The sequence below is a fragment of the Hyla sarda genome, chromosome 6 (assembly GCF_029499605.1).
Source record: "Hyla sarda isolate aHylSar1 chromosome 6, aHylSar1.hap1, whole genome shotgun sequence".
NCBI classification, from domain to species: Eukaryota; Metazoa; Chordata; class Amphibia; order Anura; family Hylidae; genus Hyla; species Hyla sarda.
Genome location: NC_079194.1, coordinates 249,826,660 through 249,848,127, shown reverse-complemented (window position 1 = coordinate 249,848,127; position 21,468 = coordinate 249,826,660). Strand labels below are relative to the sequence as shown.

The 21,468-nt window shown below is 43.2% G+C and overlaps 1 protein-coding gene across 1 annotated transcript in view; it reads left to right on the top strand.

Annotated features, from left to right (window-relative positions):
* The window catches only part of MUC2 (mucin 2, oligomeric mucus/gel-forming), a 112,185-nt gene extending 101,658 nt beyond the window's left edge, over nt 1–10,527 (top strand). Inside the window, exons 55-60 of the mRNA XM_056528178.1 lie at nt 1,407–1,526; nt 2,193–2,288; nt 7,084–7,203; nt 8,745–8,784; nt 9,449–9,572; nt 10,181–10,527. Of these exons, the coding sequence (XP_056384153.1) occupies nt 1,407–1,526; nt 2,193–2,288; nt 7,084–7,203; nt 8,745–8,784; nt 9,449–9,572; nt 10,181–10,418 (738 nt within the window). The 3' untranslated portion in view covers nt 10,419–10,527. The remainder of the gene's footprint in view (nt 1–1,406; nt 1,527–2,192; nt 2,289–7,083; nt 7,204–8,744; nt 8,785–9,448; nt 9,573–10,180) is intronic.
* The last annotated feature ends 10,941 nt before the right edge of the window (nt 10,528–21,468 follow it).

The window sequence follows — 21,468 nt, the reverse complement described above, 5'->3', positions numbered from 1 at the left end:
CCGGCTGCTCAGTCGGGCTGTTCAGGACCGCCGCGGTGAAATCTTACCTGCCTCCTCGGTGTCCGATCGACGAATGACTGCTCCGTGCCTGAGATCCAGGCAGGAGCAGTCAAGCGCCGATAATGCTGATCACAGGCGTGTTAATACACGCCTGTGATCAGGATGAGAGATCAGTGTGTGCAGTGTTATTGGTCCCTATGGGACCTATAACACTGCAAAAAAAATGTAAAAAAAAGTGTTAATAAAGGTCATTTAACCCCTTCCCTAATAAAAGTTTGAATCACCCCCCTTTTCCCATAAAAAAATAAAACAGTGTAAAAAAATAAATAAACATATGTGGTATCGCCGTGTGCGTAAATGTCCGAACTATAAAAATATATCATTAATTAAGCCGTACGGTTAATGGCGTACGCGCAAAAAAATTCCAAAGTCCAAAAAAGCGTATTTTGGTAACTTTTTATAACATTAAAAAATGAATAAAAAGTGATAAAAAAGTCCGATCAAAACAAAAATCATACCGATATAAACTTCAGATCACGGCGCAAAAAATGAGTCCTCATACCGCCCCGTACATGGAAAAATAAAAAGTTATAGGGGTCAGAAGTTGACATTTTTAAACGTATAAATTTTCCTGCATGTAGTTATGATTTTTTCCAGAAGTGCGACAAAATCAAACCTATATAAGTAGGTTATCATTTTAACCGTATGGACCTACAGAATAATGATAAGGTGTAATTTTTACCAAAATATGCACTGCGTAGAAACGGAAGCCCCCAAAAGTTACAAAATGGCGGTTTTTTTTCGATTTTGTCGCACAATGATTTTTTTTTTCCGTTTTGCTGTGCATTTTTAAGTAAAATGACTAATGTCACTGCAAAGTAGAATTGGCGACGCAAAAAATAAGCCATAATATGGATTTTTAGGTGGAAAATTGAAAGGGTTATGATTTTTAAAAAGGTAAGGAGGAAAAAACGAAAGTGCAAAAACGGAAAAACCCTGAGTCCTTAAGGGGTTAAAGGTTGTGCAAATGCCCCAGGCCCAGGGTAACATTACACACTATTCTCTCCCATAGTCCTGAATTGCTTTATAATCCACCAAGGCCCTATCTACATCCCCTTTTTGGCGTACACCACGAGAATATGTTGAGATACAGGCAAGAAGTTATTCAGATATATACTGTAGTGCTACACTTTTTGTTTACCTATATTGTGATATATACCCGCAACATACCCCTAAAAAGAGGGGTGAATCTGTGATTGCAGAAATGGATCAGATAGAAAGGATCAATTACTAATATCTATAAGTGTTTGTCACTGGTTTTAAGGGACATAAAACATGTTCATGACACTGCATACTATGGCCACCCTGAAAATGTCATGTAAATGTATTATTGTGTTTTTCTATAGCCTGGCGCACCAGTGTTTTCTGACAATTGTCAGAGCTGCGTATGTACCCAAAAGGACAACAGCTCAACAGAACTGGAGATAAAATGTACACATGTGCAATGTAATGTACAGTGCCCAATGGTAAGTACAATCTGTATATATATATGTAGAGTCATATCATGTCATATATATATTGTAAGGATTCCTCCTTGGGGATTAGCTCCGGGATCGTCCTGGACACTGCCACGGGACACGTTTCCACTCAATAAACCCGCAGACAACGGTTATTCATGCAAGCCTGGCACCTTGCCAGCTTTATTTAGACAGGTTGCAGGTAAAACAAAACATAACTCGGGAACAAACCAAAGTCCTAGACCGTCTGGTCACTGACTACACATATCAGCATGCCCTGACTACTATCTGGTGAGCTACCCTCAAAACATGTGCCCCTGCAACCTGTTACTCACAGTTCACACCACTTCTTCACTTCTTGGACCGCTCATAGTTCGCTGTGTGTTTCCTCAACAGGGTCCGTGTGTCTCCCCCTACAGCGATGTGCTGTTACCAGGGAGAGCCCCAACTATTCTGTTTCTTTTCCTTTTAAAACACACTTTCCCTTCCTGATACCTCATTAATCAGGCCACAGGTGGAGCATTCTGCAGAGATAGCAAGGGAAATACACCCTTTCCTTGCCACACTGCCACAATATATATATATATATATATATATATATATATATATATATATATATAGAGCGCTCAAAGCAGTCATCTGTTATATTCTCTTGTTATTGTCTTTCAATCACAGGGCTTCCAGCTGAAACAGAGAACGAAAGACTGCTGCGGAGTATGTGAACAGACCCACTGTGTTCTGAACCAAGGTGGTATTTACAAACTCATGGAGGTATGCTCATACATTGCTATTCAAAGACTATAGCCGGCTTTTGTATTTTTTATCCAAGTGCTTCTAAATGAGAGCTGTAGTCACCGGTGTGAGGTGAGATTTCCGTCCTCCCCCTCACCCCCCCCCCCTGCTCTGTGTTTTCCCGATGCAAACAAGCAACCTCCCCGTGGTGGATTAGGTCTTTGGGAGACAGAGCAGGAGAGGGGGAGGGATAGAGCTGTGTGCGGGGGATGGAGCTGTGCACGGAGCTGTCTACGTCCTTTCTCTCACCCTGCTGTGTCTTCTGAGCTGCGTCCATCCTCGGGGAGGGGATATAAGGGGGCTCTGCAGTCAGCTGGAGGCCGCCCCCCCCTCCATACACTCTGGCGGTGTGAGGTGGAGACTTCCATCGGCTCCTGCGCCTCACACCGACAGTATAGAAAAATAAGGGGGAAGTCTGTCTGTCCCTGCTAGCCCGATACAGGGCTAAATCTATGAATAATTCACCTGCCCGGTGCCCAAAACTACTTGTCCTGGACGTCGGGCGATAGGATTTCCACATCCCTGCTCACATGTCACCGCTCGTCACCGCTGCCCTGGATGTCGCTCCATCGCTGTCACCGTGTTCCCGGGGTGTCCCCGACGCTCCGGTAGTCTTCTTCCCCGGGATCCACGCTCTCTGTCGCCGTCATCACGTCGCTACGCACGCCGCTTCTCTTGGATGACGGGACGGCGTGCGTGACGACGTCAAAGGAGAGCGCCGCCATGCAGGGGATCCCGGCACGGAGCAGACAACGAGGAGGCAGGTAAGGTCCCTCCCGGTGTCCTGTAAGCTGTTCGGGATGCCGCGATTTTTTAGAACATTTTATTTTTTAGAACATTTTATTAAAAAAATTTGATAAACATGTATTAAAAGTTTTATATATGCAGATGTGATATCAATAAAAAGTACAGATCACAGCGCAAAAAATGAGCCCTCATACTGCCGCATATACAGAAAAATAAAAAAGTTATAGGTCAGCAAAATGGATTCAAAATGTACTAATTTGGTGAAAAAGTTAGCAATTTTTTTTGAGCGGCACAATAATAGAAAAGTATGTAATCATGGGTATCATTTTAACCGCATTGACCCACAGAATAAATAAAACATGTCTATTTTACAGTAAAGTGTACAGTGAGAAAACAAAACCTTCCAAAATTAGCAAAATTGCGGTTTTCTTATAAATCCCCCCATACAAATAGTAGTTTTTTGATTGCGCCATACATTTTATGATATAATGAGTTATGTCATTACAAAGGATAACTGGTTGCGCAAAAAACAAGCCCTTATACTAGTCTGTGGATGAAAATGTAAAAGAGTTATGATTTTTAGAAGGCGAGGAGGAAAAAAAGAAAACGCAAAAATAAAATTGTCCTTAATAGGGCTGCACAATATGGGGAAAATGTGCGATTGCGATTTTGGGCCTAAATATTGCCATTTCAATATGCCCCCCATCACATTTCCCCCATATCACATTCTCCCCCCCCCCCCCCCCCGTCACATTCCCCCAATATCACATTCTCCCCCCCCCCCCCCCCGTCACATTCCCCCAATATCACATTCTCCCCTCCCCTTGCCACATTCTCCCCCATATCACATCTTACCCCCCTGTCACATTCCCCACATTCTCCCCCATACCACATTCCCCCTCCCCCATCACATTTTGCACTGCAGCAATACACTGGGTTTCCCGGGCGGTTTTCAAATCTCCCACCGGATCTGGGAAACCCAGTGTGTTTGCTGCTGAAAAAGACTTTTCCCCATCAGCCAATCACTGACTTGACACGTGACACCTCTGCGGTCAGTGATTGGCTGAAAAGAGAAAGGTCCTACTAGTTGAATGGTGAAGAGAAGAGACACCGTACCGCAAGGAGGGAAACGGCATCTGCAGGGACCGGGAGTAGGTGAGCAGAAGGTTTTTTTTTTTTTTTCTCCCTGCGCCCTTTTATTTAGCTCAGTGTTTTTCTACCAGGGTGCCTTCAGCTGTTGTGAAACTACAACTACCAGCATGTCCGGACAGCCTTTGCTGGTCCAGACATGCTGGCAGTTGCAGTTTTGCAACAACTGGACACACCCTGTTTGGGAAACACTGACTTTTAGTATTTAAATTTGTTTTTACCTGCTCTGGCCAGCCCCTGCCCACAGCACCACACGGGAGCCGGCCCGAGCAGATAATTGCAAGTTTTCCCGGGGGGCCGTATCGCTATATCGCAAAAAGCAAAAATCGCAATTCAATTGCTTTTGCGATATATCGTGCAGCCCTAATCCTTAAGAGGTTAAGCCAAATGTCCCCTAGTCAAATAAATAGCTTGAAAGTACCTTGAAGACTATAACCAAAGATTATTCTGCACTTACTAAGAGTACAGCATGGGAACATGCAGGGAAATCTGGCGCACACCCCCTGAGAGACACGTTACATGTGTGGTGGGATAAAGATTTTTTAAAACATATTTGTACATATATATGCTTTCCATTTGTAGACACTTAGAGCATCGGAGGAGACTCCTGGTACTTTTGATGTCTCCATGCACTTTAGACATTTAAAGGGGTTATCCAAACCTTTTTTTTATACATCAACTGGCTCAAGAAAGTTAAACAGATTTGTAAATAAATTACTTCTATTAAAAATTCTTAATCCTTTCAGTACTTATGAGCTTCTGAAGTTAAGGTTGTTCTTTTCTGTCTAAGTGCTCTCTGATGACACATGTCTCGGGAACCGCCCAGTTTAGAAGAGGTTTGTTATGGGGATTTGCTTCTAAACTGGGCGGTTCCCAAGACAAGTGTCATCAGAGAGCACTTAGACAGAAAAGAACTCAGAAGCTCATAAGTACTGAAAGGATTAAGATTTTTTAATAGAAGTAATTTACAAATATGTTTAACTTTCTGGAGCCAGTTGATATATATATATAAAAAGTTTTTCCTGGAATACCCCTTTAACCCCTTAAGGACCAAGGACGTACCGGTACGTCCTTGGTCCTGCTCTTCCGATATAACGCGGGGTTACACAGTAACCCCGCGTCATATCATGGCGGGCCCGGCGTCATAGTGAAGCCGGGACCCGCCTCTAATAGCGCGCAGCGCCGATCGCGGCGCCGCGCGCTATTAACCCTTTAGCCGCGCGCTCAAAGCTGAGCCGCGCGGCTAAAAGTGAAAGTGAAAGTTCCCGGCTAGCTCAGTCGAGCTGTTCGGGATAGCCGCGGCTAATCGCGGCATCCCGAACAGCTGACAGGACAGCGGGAGGGCCCCTTCCTGCCTCCTCGCTGTCCGATCGCCGAATGACTGCTCAGTGCCTGAGATCCAGGCATGAGCAGTCATCCGGCAGAATCGTTGATCACTGGTTTCTTATGAGAAACCAGTGATCAACATAGAAGATCAGTGTGTGCAGTGTTATAGGTCCCTATGGGACCTATAACACTGCAAAAAAAAAGTGAAAAAAAAAAGTGAATAAAGATCATTTAACTCCTCCCCTATTAAAAGTTTGAATCACCCCCCTTTTCCAATAAAAAAAAAAAACACAGTGTAAATAAAAATAAAAATAAACATATGTGGTATCACCGCGTGCGGAAATGTCCGAATTATAAAAATATATCCGACAAAATCAAACCTATATAAGTAGGGTATCATTTTAATCGTATGGACCTACAGAATACATATCAGGTGTCATTTTTACCGAAAAATGTACTACGTAGAAACGGAAGCCCCCAAAAGTTACAAAACAGCGTTTTTTTTTCAATTTTGTCGCACAATGATTTTTTTTCCCGCTTCACCATAGATTTTTGGGCAAAATGACTGACGTCATTACAAAGTAGAATTGGTGGCGCAAAAAATAAGCCATCATATGGATTTTTAGGTGTAAATTTGAAAGAGTTATGATTTTTTAAAGGCAAGGAGCAAAAAACGAAAATGCAAAAACGGAAAAACCTCCGGTCCTTAAGGGGTTAAAGACCAGAATGACTGGTTCACCTACCTTTATGCAACTTATCCTATTGCCTATTGGCTTTCTGCCTTTTGTTTCAACCTGACTATAAGATCTAATGAGCAGAAACCTCACTCCTCATGTTTGAATATTTAGTGTGTAATATTGTCATGTCTAATAATTGTCTGTATTGCACCTTAACAACTGTAGCACTTAAGAATCTGTTGGTGATAAATAAATAAAAAGCATTATTATTAATAATATTTGTATTATTATTAATTTCACCATACAGAGACTATTGAGTAACACTGCCATAGATTTCATGTTTGTTTGTGAAAAGTCACTAGTGAGGAAGTATAGAGCAGAATATTGTTAGTGTAGAGATCAAGTATAAGTTGCACCTTAAAGGGGTACTCTACCAGAAAACATCTTATCCCCTATCCAAAGGACCTCCGCGATCGCCGGGTCGGCAGCGACGGCGTCCAGAACACAGAAGCCTGGAGCTTCTGTGCTTGTGACGTCACCCCATGCCCGCTCCATTCATGTCTTTGGGAGGGGGCATGACGGCTAGTACGTAGCCGTCACGCCTTCTCCCATAGATGACTGGGGTGCCAAAGCAGAGATCGCGGGGTCCCGTCACTGGACATCTTATCCCCTCTCATAGGGGATAACATGTTTTCCGGCAGAGTACCCCTTTAAATGATGGAGACCTCTTGACAATAACAGTAGTCCGATGTGGAAAAGAGCCTAAGTATTCATAATGTTTTTTACCAGAGTCCTGTATAGTAGGAAGCATTGGAAATACCAATAATAATTTGCTAAGACTTTCACAAACATTAAACTCTTATTTTCTTCTACAGCCTGAAGAAACTATACACGACAACTGTACCATATACACCTGCACTGTGTTACGGAAGCAATTCATCACATCCATCTCATACATCTCCTGTCCTCTCTTTGATGAGAGTAAATGTGAAAAAGTGAGTAATAAAAAATGAAGATCCTGATATACTGGGTATTCTTTGTCAAAAGCTATAAACATATTTCGCCATTTATGGAATCATCATGGCCTTGGATTTACTCATAAGACTCGCAGGCATTGCCATACAGGATGAAATCGAATAGAAACGTCTATTTATTGCTTCAGGGTTGACTATTTGATTGAAACATAGGAACCATGATTAGGCCCTATATTTGTGTTATTTTCCACTCTCTAAAAATGTATAAATCTGTTGCTTTTCAACAATCCATAAGAGCAGCCATCTACCGTATATACTCAAGTATAAGCCGACCCGAATATAAGCAGAGGCCTCTAATTTCACCCCAAGAATCCAGGAAAAGTTATTGACTCGACTATAAGCCAAGGGTGGGAAATGCATCAACCCCCCATGTCATCATCCAGACCCCTGTCATTAACATCCCCAGTCATCATCACCCTGTCATTTTCACCCCCGTCATCATCACCCCGTCATCATCCCCTTTGTCACTCCCCCCCCTTCATCATCACCACCTGTCAATCCCTTTCAGTGGTCTTCAACCTGTGGACCTCCAGATGTTGCAAAACTACAACTCCCAGCACTCCTGGACAGCCATCAGCTGTCAGGGCATGCTGGGAGTTGTAGTTTTGAAATATCTGGAGGTCCGCAGGTTGAAGACCACTGTGGCCTTCGTCATCATCCAGTTTTCTACTCACCTCCCCTCTTCTCCACTCCAGGCCGCCCCCGGACTAGTGACGTTGCCTCGACAATGACGCACAGGGACGTTCATGCGCAGGTACGTCTGCTGCGCACGGACGTCCCTGTGCGTCGTCGTTCGGACGGTCCCTGCAGCATAGATGGCCCGGACCAGCTCACCCTTCCTTCCCACCAAGGGGAGGTGAGTAGAAAACTAAAGGGGGTCTGGATGATTAGGAAGGCCGCAGTGGTCTTCAACCTGCGGACCTCCAAATGTTTCAAAACTACAACTCCCAGTATGCCCGGACAGCAGATGGCTGTCCGGGCATGCTGGGAGTTGTAGTTTTGCAACATCTGGAGGTTCGCAGGTTGAAGACCACTGACAGACGGAGAGTTCACTCAAGCCAAGGGGGGCGTTTTCAGCACGAAAAATTGTGCTGAAAAACTCGGGCTTATACTCGAGTATATACGGTACATATGTTCACACCGTGCTTTACCCTAAATCATCCCATATTTATAGGCTGGAATAACATTTTATTTAGCCATTATGTCTTTAATAAAATAATAAATTATATATAAATTATAATAAAGAATATCATAAACTGTCTGGTAGTGGCTGAAGGATTTCACATCCACCTTCTTACACCTATAAGAGATCTGATGCATCATTTGCACAATAACTCAAGATACTATATGTAACAATAAACTGGTTACTGGTCTCATTCTTATAACCTACACCTATTTTTATCTTTCTTGGGACAATTTTATGTTTCTCATAAAGTGTAAGTCCAGACACGCTCTCCTGCCAGTTCTGCACAAACTGTAAATGTTTTTGTATATTTTTGCAGGGAACTATTCAACTCTTACCTAATGGATGCTGTAAAATATGTAAGTATTAAACCTTTATCTAGCATTTTCAGTAATATTGTTTCATTTTCTCTAGTCTTCCTGCTTTTTATTTTTAAAGGAGTTGTATGAAAGAACAAAAAATATGGCTTCTTTCTGCCAGAAACAGAGCCATAGACCCTTAATGGTATTGAAGCTTTAGCCCTATTCAAGTTAACCCATTGCAAACCAGACACTACCAAAGAAGCCATGTTTTGAATCTCATTCAACCCTTTAAATATCACACATCAGGTGTTAATTTTTGGCTATATTTGTATAAAATATTCTCTTTTCTATGAAATGATTACAAATATAGTGAGAGTTTGGGAGAAGTGGGAGCAGTAGTAGTGCGGCCTATGGCCGCTCCCAATTCTGCAGCAGCCATAGGCCGCACTACTACTGCTCCCATTTCTCCCGGATTTAGACTGTAGCTACACATCACTCCTGCCTCCACAGCAATCCTGAACTCTGAGGAAGGTCCTGACCGAAACGTCAGACAAATTTCTGTTGTTTGGATTGCTTTAATAAATATCAAAAATCCAAAGCGTTGAGTGCCAAGTATTTCTTTACTAGATATCTAAGGAGTGGAAGCCTACTTCAAGGCACCTTGAAGGAGAGTGCCATATATTCCTTCTACAAATATAGTGAAATATTATTTTTTGTGCAGGTATTGAAAAGACTTCTTCCTGTCAGCCAGTACTGAACTACGACTACATCTTTTACAATAACTGCCGATCGGAAAATAAGGTGGAGACGTATCGTTGTGATGGGACGTGTGAAACTTATTCTATGTAAGTTATGCCTTAGTATAAGTGCAATGAAATGATGTGCATACCAGTCTCTAATTTATTGCATGCTATAGTCTTGCAGCATTGGAAAATGTTTATCCATTATAGGTTTTATAATATAAAGCTGATATGCTGTGAAGAAAAACAGCAATGGGTAGTATTAAACAGCAATGGGTAGTATTTTACATACCGGTAACTGCTATATCTGTAAACAGTAACAAAGATATCAAAAGACCTAGATATTAAAAATAGAGAGCAAACTAATAGATTGGCTATAGAGAATCCCTCTCAAACTCTCAGACTACTTCTTGGTCAGATTACACAGATGTAGCCACCAAAAACTGTTGGCACACTACATCCGTCACAGACTGTGCTACACGATCAGTATACTGCAATTGAAAAGTAGCAGGGAAACCGTACTTTGCCAGTTCTTGTGCTTCTTTATATACTTTCCTTGCTCCTGTAGTATGTATCAAGCTGGTCAAACAGATTTGTAGGGCTGGGTGCAAAGTGCCTGGTCCAGTAGGTCTTAAAATTACATGCAGTCATAGACATAGCTTTATCATAATGATGAATATTGATACATGATCTCTTTTTTTTACACACTCTAGGTACTCTGCAGAAGCCAGATCCATGTCACATCAATGTACCTGCTGCCAGGAGGTGCAGACCAGCCAGAAGCGTATCAAGCTGCAATGTTCTGGTGGCATTGAAGTGGACCATGACTATATTGATGCAGATAGATGTAACTGTGTAAAAACAGACTGTGGACATCGGATAGCAGATGAAAATCAGACCCCTGTCCGTGCTAGGCGCTCCGTAAAAAGGCAAACACGTAGTTTGCGTTAGAAAATTGCCATGAAGACTGCCATTAAAAAGTGAATTTATTGTCACATAACTATTATGTTGTTTTTTTTATTTTGCATGCTAAATGTGTCTTCCTGTCTTGAAATAAAAGCACTTACATCAAACTATTGTATTGTTTTTTCCCCATGTAAATATAAATCATAGCAGTCAAACAAACAGATAATGGGGTCAGCACTACTTAACTGTACAACTCACGGGTCAACCACGGGGAGACTCATCACAGAACTTCCAGCATTACGTCTCGGTACATGGTGGTGCTCAGTTGGTAATGTCACAATAGTCCAACAGCAATATGCAGGCAGAAGGATGATGTACAGCGGCACTCACATTCCGGGTAGATTAAAACACAGCAGTCTTTACTGTACTTCCATCAGGGTTACAGAAGAAAAATGCTGGGAGGGAGCAGATAAAGGTAACTGTCTGCTTGTTCCCTTTGTCTGCTTCCTCCCTGCATTTTCCTTCTGTAACCCTGATGTAAGTACAATAAAGACTGCTGTGTTTTAATCTACCCGGAATGTGAGTGCTGTTGTATATCATCCTTCTGTCTGCATAAATATAAATTATAATTGATATAACAAAAGGTTGAACAGGTATTTTGTCACATATGGGCAGGGATACAGTGTACAGTAGTTCTACCCAGAACCCCTGTCCCTGCCTATTGGGTAGTTGCCCTAAATGGTGACTCCACAACTTGAAGATAAACCCTTCTCTAAATAAGGGTCATCACAGGTCAAAATAATAAACTACAGAAACACAGTCAGGTCAGAACACAAAAGGTAAACATGCACTAAATACATTACACAAGGGAGTCAAGCTAACAGAAAAGAATATAAGTGAGCTTAGTCAGAAAGCCAAGAGGACAGCAAAAGTACAGAATCGAGTATCAGAGGGTAAACCAAATACAGAGCCAAAGTCACAAAACCAGGTAAACAGGATCATATACAGGTAAATGCTAGCTTCAGAGAAAACCTATTTCACAGGCAAAGTCTAAGAGACAACTGAGAGTTTAAATAGCCAAGCTTCAGGTTATGGGCCTCAGAAAGGACACAGCATTGGCCAGATGTCCACAACTCCACATTGGCTAGTGAGTTGCCACAACAGCCACAAGCTTAGCCAGAGCTTAGAAAGGTTTAATCCTTCAGGAAAAACTGAGTCGAGTCATTACATTCTTAGCCTATAATGTTTTATGATTTTAGATACTCTATGCACTCACTGACAAAAAACAAAACAAAAACATAATACACCAATGAATGGTTGGCCTAATGAAACTTTTTATGCAGAAATTATATTATATAGACTCATCATGGAGCAGCAAGACAAAGAATTCTGAGAGCCTGGAAGTAAAGCATGCTAACATGCACTTATCTCTGCTTGGTCTACTGACGGGTGGGGGTCTCCCACAGATCAAAACTTTTGACATGTCTAAGTGACAGGTACATTTTAGCTGAGAAATATTCCATACATTGTCCAAAATATAATTCCTAATACTGAGAACTGAGTTGATTTCTATGTAAATATTCTACTGTATCCTGCCCTTCACATGCTATTTTAACCTATTTTTATGACGCTAATACATTAAGAAAAACAGAGTTCTGTGTAAATAGGGTCCTGGGAATGCCAAAACTGTATTTACTGCTTTAATGTCAGTGAACTTAGTTCTTGAAGGGGTATATTAAATAAGGAAGATGAGGTTCAAGGCAAAATTAAGTTTGGTGGGGTCTACATCCCACTATAGTGTCTCCAAACCAACATGATTACTAGCTTAGAAAAGGTAATCATAAAGTTAACAAGGGTCATGGTGACTTTGGCTGCCACATGGGTTGCATAGCCAAAGCTCACTGTGCCACACACCAGGGATTGTGCTGTATCACAGCCAATGTAAGTGAATATGATCAAGTAATGCCTCACAAAAAATCGATCAAACATACAGTCATGGCCGTAAATGTTGGCACCCCTGACATTTTTTTTTGAAAATGAAGTATTTCTCACAGAAAAGGATTGCAGTAACACATGTTTTGCTATACACATGTTTATTTCCTTTGTGTGTATTGGAACTAAACCTAAAAAGGGAGGGAAAAAAATCAAATTGGACATAATGTCACCAAACTCCAAAAATGGTCTGGACAAAATTATTGGCACCCTTTCAAAATTGTGGAAAAATAAGATTGTTTCAAGCATGTGATGCTTCTTTAAACTCACATGGGGCAAGTAACAGGTGTGAGCAATATAAAAATCACACCTGAAAGCATATAAAAAGGAGAGAGGTTGTTCGGGCTTGCTGGGAGTTGTAGTTTTGAAACCTCTGGAGGTCCGCAGGTTGAAGACCACTGCGGCCTCAGACATCAATCCAGACCCCCCACCCCCTTTAGTTTTGTACTCACCTCCGCTCGGCGGGACCTCAGGGTGCGCCTGTCCGGTGTTGCAGGACTGTCCGGTGGGGAGGTCGTCCGGTGAGATAGTCGTTCCGGGCTGTCCAACTTCACCGGGGGGGGGCCTCTTCTGCGCGCTTCGGGCCCGGCCCCGGAATAGTCACGTTGCCTTGACGATGACGCACAGGGACGTTCATTAGCAACGTCCTTCTGCGTCGTCGTCAAGGCAATGCCTCTATTTCGGGCCCGAAGCGCGGAGAAGAGGCCCCCCCGGTGAAGATGGACAGCCCGGAACGACTATCTCACCGGACGACCTCCCCACCGGACAGTCCTGCAACATCGGACCAGTGCACCCAAACGTCCCGCCGAGCGGAGGGGAGTACAAAACTAAAGGGGGTGGGGGGGTCTGGATGATGTCGAAGGCCGCAGTGGTCTTCAACCTGCGGACCTCCAGAGGTTTCAAAACTACAACTCCCAGCAAGCCCGGACAGCCGATGGCTGCCCGGGCTTGCTGGGAGTTGTAGTTTCGAAACATCTGGAGGTCCGCAGGTTGAAGACCACTGTATCAGACATTGACAAGCGGTGATGATGAAGGGGGGGGGGCTGATGACGACATGTGGTGATGATGACACGGGGATGATGAAGGGGGTGTGTGGGATGATGACAAGGGAATAATGAAGGGGGGGTGTGGGATGATGACAGGGGGATGATGAAGGGGGGGTGTGGGATGATGACAGGGGGGATGATGAAGGGGGGGTGGGATGATGACAGGGGGATGATGAAGGGGGGGTGGGATGATGACAGGGGGATGATGAAGGGGGGGGGGTGGGATGATGACAGGGCGATGATGAAGGGGGGGTGTGGGATGATGACATGCGGTGATGATGAAGGGGGGATGATGACAGGGTGATGATGATGAGGGTGTTAATGACGGGGGTCTGGATGATGACAGGGGGGATGATGTATTTCCCACCCTAGGCTTATACTCGAGTCAATAACTTTTCCTGGGATTTTGGGGTGAAATTAGGGGCCTCGGCTTATATTCGGGTCGGCTTATACTCGAGTATATACAGTATCAAGTTTTGTTATGTTAAATGTAAGATTTCTCATTAGTATAACAAGACTTCTGAGGCATTTTTGCAAAAGACCATCTTATTTTAACCTCTTAAGGACCCAGGACGTACGGGGACGTCCCTGCACCCTGGGCCTTAAGGACCCAGGATGTCCCCGTACGTCCTGGCGTTTTCCGGTCTCTGCCTCTCGCCAGGCAGAGATCGGAACCGGATGCCTGATGAAATCCTTAAGCAGGCATCCAGGGCAAACGCCGAGGGGGGCCATGTAGGCCCCCCATGTCGGCGATCGCCGCAAATCGCAAGGGAAATCGCCCTTGCGATCTGCGGCGATACCGGGCTGATCGGGTCTCTGGGACCCGACCGCCCAGTAATTTTGCATGATCCCGGCTATCACAGACAGCCAGGACCATGCTGAAGTATAGGAGCGAGGTGGCAAGCCTGCCACCTCCTCCTATACCCTGCGATCTGTCGGTTAGTTAACCGACCAATCGCAGGAGGGGGGGGCGGTTACTTCCTCCCGTCCTGCCCGGCCCCTGAAAGTCCGGAGAGGACGGGAGGAAGACCGGAGGACGTGGCGGGGGACGGGGGAGTGCTGGGGACCGGCCCCGGTACTTACCTCGTCCCTGAAGACCCGGCGGATCCAGACGATGAAGATGGCGGCGGCGGCGACAGGTGAGTATATCTTCAGCCACGGTCGGGCCCTTTACAGCAATGCACGTCGCCGTAAAGCGACATGCATTGCTGTAATAGGACCCTGTAAACTACAACTCCCAGCATGCCCAGACAGCCCTTGGCGTCTGGGCATGCTGGGAGTTGCAGTTTTGCAACATCTGGAGGTCCACAGTTTTTGGACCACTGTGCCCTTCCAGATGTTGCAAAACTACACATCCTCAGCATGCCCTTACTGTCCAGGCATGCTGGGAGTTGTAGTGCTGTAACATCTGTCCCTTCAGATGTTGCAGAACTACAACTCCCAGCATGCCTGGACAGTTTTGGCATACTGGGGGTTGTAGTTTTGCAACATCTGGAAGGGCACAGATTGGGAACCACTGTATTAGTGGTCTGCAAACTGTAGTCCTCCAGATGTTGCAAAACTACAACTCCAAGCATGCTGGGAGTTGTAGTTCGACAACATCTGGCTCTAAAGATGTTGCCGAACTACAACTCCCAGCATGCCTGAGAATGTTTGGGAGTTGTGGTTTTGCAACAGCTGGAGGCACACTGGTTGGGAAACATTGTTTCCTAACTCATTGTTTCCCAACCCGTGTGCCTCCAGCTGTTGCAAAACCACAACTCCCAAACATTCTCAGACATGCTGGGAGTAGTAGTTTTGCAACAGCTGGAGGTCCCCCCCCTGTGAATGTACAGGGTACATTCACATGGGCAGGGGGCTTACAGTGAGTATCGGGCTGCAAGTTTACAATGCAGCAAATTTTGCGCGGCAGCTCAAACTCTCTGTAATCCCCGGCCCGTGTGACTGTACTCTAAAAACACTACACTTACACAAAATAAAATAAAAAGTAAAAAACACTACATATACACATACCCCTACACAGCCCCCCTCCCTCCCCAATAAAAATGAAAAACGCCTGGTACGCCACTCTTTCCAAAATGGAGCCTCCAGCTGTTGCAAAACAACAACTCCCAGTATTGCCGGACAGCCGTTGACTGTCCAGGCATGCTGGGAGTTTTGCAACAGCTGGAGGCACCCTGTTTGGGAATCACAGGCGTAGAATACCCCTATGTCCACCCCTATGCAAATCCCTTTATTCAGGCCTCAAATGCACATGGCGCTCTCACTTTGGAGCCCTGTCGTATTTCAAGGCAACAGTTTAGGGCCACATATGGGGTATCACCGTACTCGGGAGAAATTGCCTACAAATCTTGGGGGTCTTTTTCTCCTTTCACCCCTTATGAAAAGGTGAAGTCGGGGTCTACACCAGCATGTTAGTGTAAAAAAATAAACTTTTTACACTAACATGCTGGTGTTGCCCTATACTTTTCATTTTGACAAGAGGTAAAGGGGAAAAAAGCCCCCCAAAATTTGTAACACAATTTCTCCCAAGTACGGAGATACCCCATATGTGGGCGCAAACTGCTCTGGGGGCGCACAACAAGGCCCAGAAGGGAGAGTGCGCCATGTACATTTTTAGCTGATTTGCACAGGGGTGGCTGATTGTTACAGCGGTTTTGACAAACGCAAAAAAAACAAAACCCCACATGTGACCCCATTTCGGAAACTACACCCCTCACAGAATGTAATGGGGGTGCAGTGAGAATTTACACCCCACAGGTGTCTGACAGATCTTTGGAAGAGTGGGCTGTGCAAATTAAAAATGTTGTACAGCCCACTGTTCCAAAGATATGACAGACACCAGTGGGGGGTAAATGCTCACTTTACGCCTTCTTACGTTCCTCAAGGGGTCTAGTTTCCAAAATGGTATGCCATGTGGGGGTTATTTTGCTGTCCTGGCACCATATGGGCTTCCTAAATGCGACATGCCCCCCGAGCAAAATTTGCTCTCAAAAAGCCAAATATGACTCCTTCTCTTCTGAGCATTGTAGTTTGCCCGTAGTGCACTTCAGGTCAACTTATGGGGTACCTCCATACTCAGAAGAGATGTGGTTACAAATTTTGGGGGGTATTTTCTGCTATTAACCCTTGCAAAAATGAGAAATTTGGGGGGGAAACACACCTTTTAGTGATTTTTTTTTTTTTTTTTTACGTATGCAAAAGTCGTGAAACCCCTGTGGGGTATTAAGGCTCACTATATTTCTTGTTACGTTCCACAAGGGGCCTAGTTTCCAAAATGGTATGCCATGTGTTTTTTTTTGCTGTCCTGGCACCATAGGGGCTTCCTAAATGCGACATGCCCCCGAGCAAAATTTGCTCTCAAAAAGCCAAATATGACTCCTTCTCTTCTGAGCATTGTAGTTCACCCATAGTACACCTCAGGTCAACTTATGGGGTACCTTCATACTCAGAAGAGATGGGGTTACAATATGTGGCGGGTATTTTCTGCTATTAACCCTTGCAAAAATGTGAAATTTGGGGGGGAAACACACATTTTAGTGAAATTTTATTTTTATTTATTTACATATGCAAAAGTCGTGAAACTCCTGTGGGGTATTAAGGCTCACTTTATTCCTTGTTACGTACCTCAAGGGGTCTAGTTTCCAAAATGGTATGCCATGTGGGGGATTTTTGCTGTTCTGGCACCATAGGGGCTTCCTAAATGCAACATGCCCCCCAAAAACCATTTAAAAAAAACGTACTCTCCAAAATCTCCTTGTCGCTCCTTCGCTTCTGAGCCCGCCGAACACTTTACATAGACATATGAGGTATGTGCTTACTCGAGAGAAATTGGGCTACAAATATAAGTATACATTTTCTCCTTTTTCCCCTTGTAAAAATTCAAAAATTGGGTCTACAAGAACATGCAAGTGTAAAAAATGGAGATTGTGAATTTTCTCCTTCACTTTGCTGTTATTCCTGTGAAACACCTATAGGGTTAAAACGCGGACTGAATGTCATTTTGAATACTTTGGGGGGTGCAGTTTTTATAATGGGGTCATTTGGGGGGTATTTCTAATATGAAGACCCTTCAAATCCACTTCAAACCTGAACTGGTCCATGAAAAATTGTGAGTTTGGAAATTTTGTGAAAAATTGGAAAATTGCTGCTGAACTTTGAAGCCCTCTGGTGTCTTCCAAAAGTAAAAACTCGTAAATTTTATGATGCAAACATAAAATAGACATATTGTATATGTGAATAAAAAAAAAAATATTTGGAATATCCATTTTCCTTACAAGCAGAGAGCTTCAAAGTTAGAAAAATGCTAAATTTTCTAATTTTTCATAAAATTTTGGGATTTTTCACCAAGAAAGGATGCAAGATACCACAAAATTTTACCACTTTGTTAAAGTAGAATATGTCACGAAAAAACAATCTCGGAATCAGAATGATAACTAAAAGCATTCCAGAGTTATTAATGTTTAAAGTGACAGTGGTCAGAATTGCAAAAAATGGCTGGGTCCTTAAGGGGTTAAAGGGGTACTCCCGTGAAAAACCTTTTTTTTTTTTTTTTAAATCAGCTAGTGCCAGAAAGTTAAAAAGATTTGTAAATTACTTCTATTAAAAAATCTTAATCTTTCCAGCACTTTTGAGGGTCTGTATAATACAGAGGAAATGGTTTTCTCTTTGGAACACAGAGCTCTCTGCTGACATCATGACCACAGTGCTCTCTGCTGACATCTCTGTCCATCTTAGGAACTATCCAGAGCAGCATATGTTTACTATGGGGATTTTCTGCTACTCTGGACAGTTCTTAAAATGGGCAGTAATGTCAGCAGAGAGCACTGTGGTCATGATGTCAGCAGAGAGCTCTGTGTTCCAAAAAGAAAACAATTTCCTCTGTAGTATTCAGCAGCTAATAAGTACTGGAAGGATTAAGATTTTTTTTAATAAAAGTAATTTACAAATCTGTTTAACTTTCTGGCACCAGTTGATTTAAAAAAAAAAAAAAAAAAAAAAAAAAGTTTTCCACGGGAGTACCCCTTTAAATCTATTAGGCATGATAAACCCACAAGTTTTGGAAGTGTAAAAAAAAAAAAAAAAGACTTTACCAACCACACTGAGGATCAGCGATCCTTTTCTTCTGTGATTGTTGTCATTTCCACAGGTTTCTAGGGATTTCTCTAGAGCTGCAGGATATTAAAGTGACACATATATTATTATTATTATTTGTTTACCTAATACTTTTCTACAGATACAACTTTTCTACAAATACAACTGAACATCACCAAGGTTAAAGGGGTTATCCAGGAAAAAACTTTTTAATATAAATCAACTGGCTCCAGAAAGTTAAACAGATTTGTAAATTACTTCTATTAAAAAAAATCTTAATCCTTTCAGTATTTATAAGCTTCTGAAGTTAAGGTTGTCCTTTTCTGTCTAAGTGCTCTCTGATGACACCTGTCTCGGGAAACGCCCAGTTTAGAAGCAAATCCCCATAGCAAACCTCTTCTAAACTGGGCGTTTCCCGTGCATCAGCATCTGTGCAAACCCAAGTAATAAGAGGGGTTGTCACTGGTGGGATAAACCCCTAAATGAGAGAGGGTGAGGATATAGGAGGGGAGGAAAAAGCTAATGATAAAGAGAAATGTGTTGAAATGTCAGATCCAGCCTTACAGGTACATCTGTTAGCCAACAGCTATAGCTTTACTTCTGGGTCCAGTAACATAAAGTTACGTCACATTCACACCATGTTTTTGCAATTCAGCTGCCGTTTTCCAGCCAGACCTGCGTCACATCCTATTCATTTGAATGAGCCCATCGGAGTCAGATAGTGACTCCAGTCAACTCTTTTATTGGATCGTATCCAGTATTGTTGCTGGACTGTAAAACGTGGTCTGCCACGGTCCAAATACGGTAAAAAAATGAGCCGACCAGAGTCACTATCTGACTCCGATCGGCTCATTCAAATTAACAGGATGCGACGTTGGTCCGGTTGGCATACGGCAGCCAAATTGCAAAAACATAGTGTGAATGCTTCCTAACACAACGTTTTGTGCCGATGAAGCATATACATGTTTAGACATATTTGTGTTTTTTTTCTTATAATTGTTTTTGCTGGTCCCTGGGTAACCCCTTAAATGTGACTTCATTGTGTTCATGGGGACCAGCAATGGAGGAAACATATGAAGAAGCCTCAGAGACAGAGGAAGAAGAAGAGAAAACAGAAGAGAGCGAGAAGAGGAAGCAGTATACCCCTCATAGACCCTTCCCCTCCTAGATCTATATACTGCTGCTACTGCTATGTCTAGGGGATCAGGATATACGGTATAGTTGTTATACACTTCTCCTGAGGCTATGGGGGACATTTATCATCGTTGCTCTGGTAAGCGAGTTCTGTAGGCATTTTTCTTTTTGCTTTGGTTTTGCTTGTGTGTGACATATTTATCATACTATCACAGGGGGATTGATAAGTTTGGCTTACATTAGCAAACACCAATAAGTCACTTTTGAATACCATTTTTTTTTAGCACACATAAGCAAAAACCAATAAATGACTTCAGAACACAAATGTGTTATATATATATATATATATATATATATATATATATATATATTTTATAAAAAAAAAATTTACCACTTTTTTTCCCCTAAATGTACATAGTTACATAGTTACATAGTTAGTACGGTCGAAAAAAGACATATGTCCATCAAGTTCAACCAGGGAATTAAGGGGTAGGGGTGTGGCGCGATATTGGGGAAGGGATGAGATTTTATATTTCTTTATAAGCATTAATGTTATTTTGTTCCAGGAATGTATCTAATCCAGTTTTAAAGCTGTTAATTGTTCCTGCTGTGACCAGTTCCTGAGGTAGACCGTTCCATAAATTCACAGTCCTCACGGTAAAGAAGGCGTGTTGCCCCTTGAGACTAAACTTTTTCTTCTCCAGACGGAGGGAGTGCCCCCTCGTCCTTTGGGGGGGTTTAACCTGGAACAGTTTTTCTCCATATTTTTTGAATGGGCCATTAATATACTTATATACGTTTATCATATCCCCCCTTAAACGTCTCTTCTCAAGACTAAACAATTGTAACTCCTTTAATCGCTCCTCATAACTCGTTTTTTTTTTCTTCTCATTTCAGATCCGTGTATCCTGTGGATTACTTTAGATTCGGAGGACTACAGTGACCAGTGTTTCTTTTTTTTTTTTTGTTTAATGTTAATAAAATGGTTAACAAGGGCTTTTGGGGGAGTGTTTTTTTGGAATACATTTTTTTTAAACATGTTGCGTTTTTTAAATTTACTTTACAGGCATAGTAGTGAAAGCCATCTTATAGAGGGAGTCCATTACTAAGCCGGGCTTGGCGTTAGCCACAAAAACAGCTAGAGCTAACCCCCAATTATTACCCCGGTACCCACCGCCACAGGGGTGCAGGGAAGAGCCAATACCAACAGGCACAGAGCATAAAAAATGGCACTCCTGGGCCTAAGCGGTAACAGGCTGGCGTTATTTAGGCTGGGGAGGGCCAGTAACAATGGTCCTCACCCACTCTGGTAACGTCAGGCTGTTGCTGCTTGGTTGGCATTTGGCTGAGAATAAAAATACGGGGAACCCTATGCGTTTTAATAAATATATATTTTTTAAAAACCTATTTTAAATTTTCAGCCAAATACTAACCAAGTAGCAACAGTCTGATGTTACCAGGGTGGGTGAGGACCATCGTTACTGGCCTTCCCCAGCCTAAATAACGCCAGCCTGTTACCGCCTAGGCCCAGTACCGCCATTTTTGACACTCTGGGCCTGTTGGTACCTTCTGTTCCCAGCACCCCTGTGGCGGTGGGTACCGGGGTAATAATTGGGGGTTAGTGCTAGCTGTAATTGGGGCTGTAATTGTCACCTACCCACGCATCTCCCGTGCCGCACGACTATAACTCCCAGCATGCCCTTACAGTAAGGACTTGATGGGAGTTGCAGTTGTGCGGTGCGGGAGATGTGTGGGCGAGTGACAAGCTTGTCACCTACCCCGCCCCCCGCTGCATGACTACAACTCCAAGCATGCCCTTACTGTAAGGG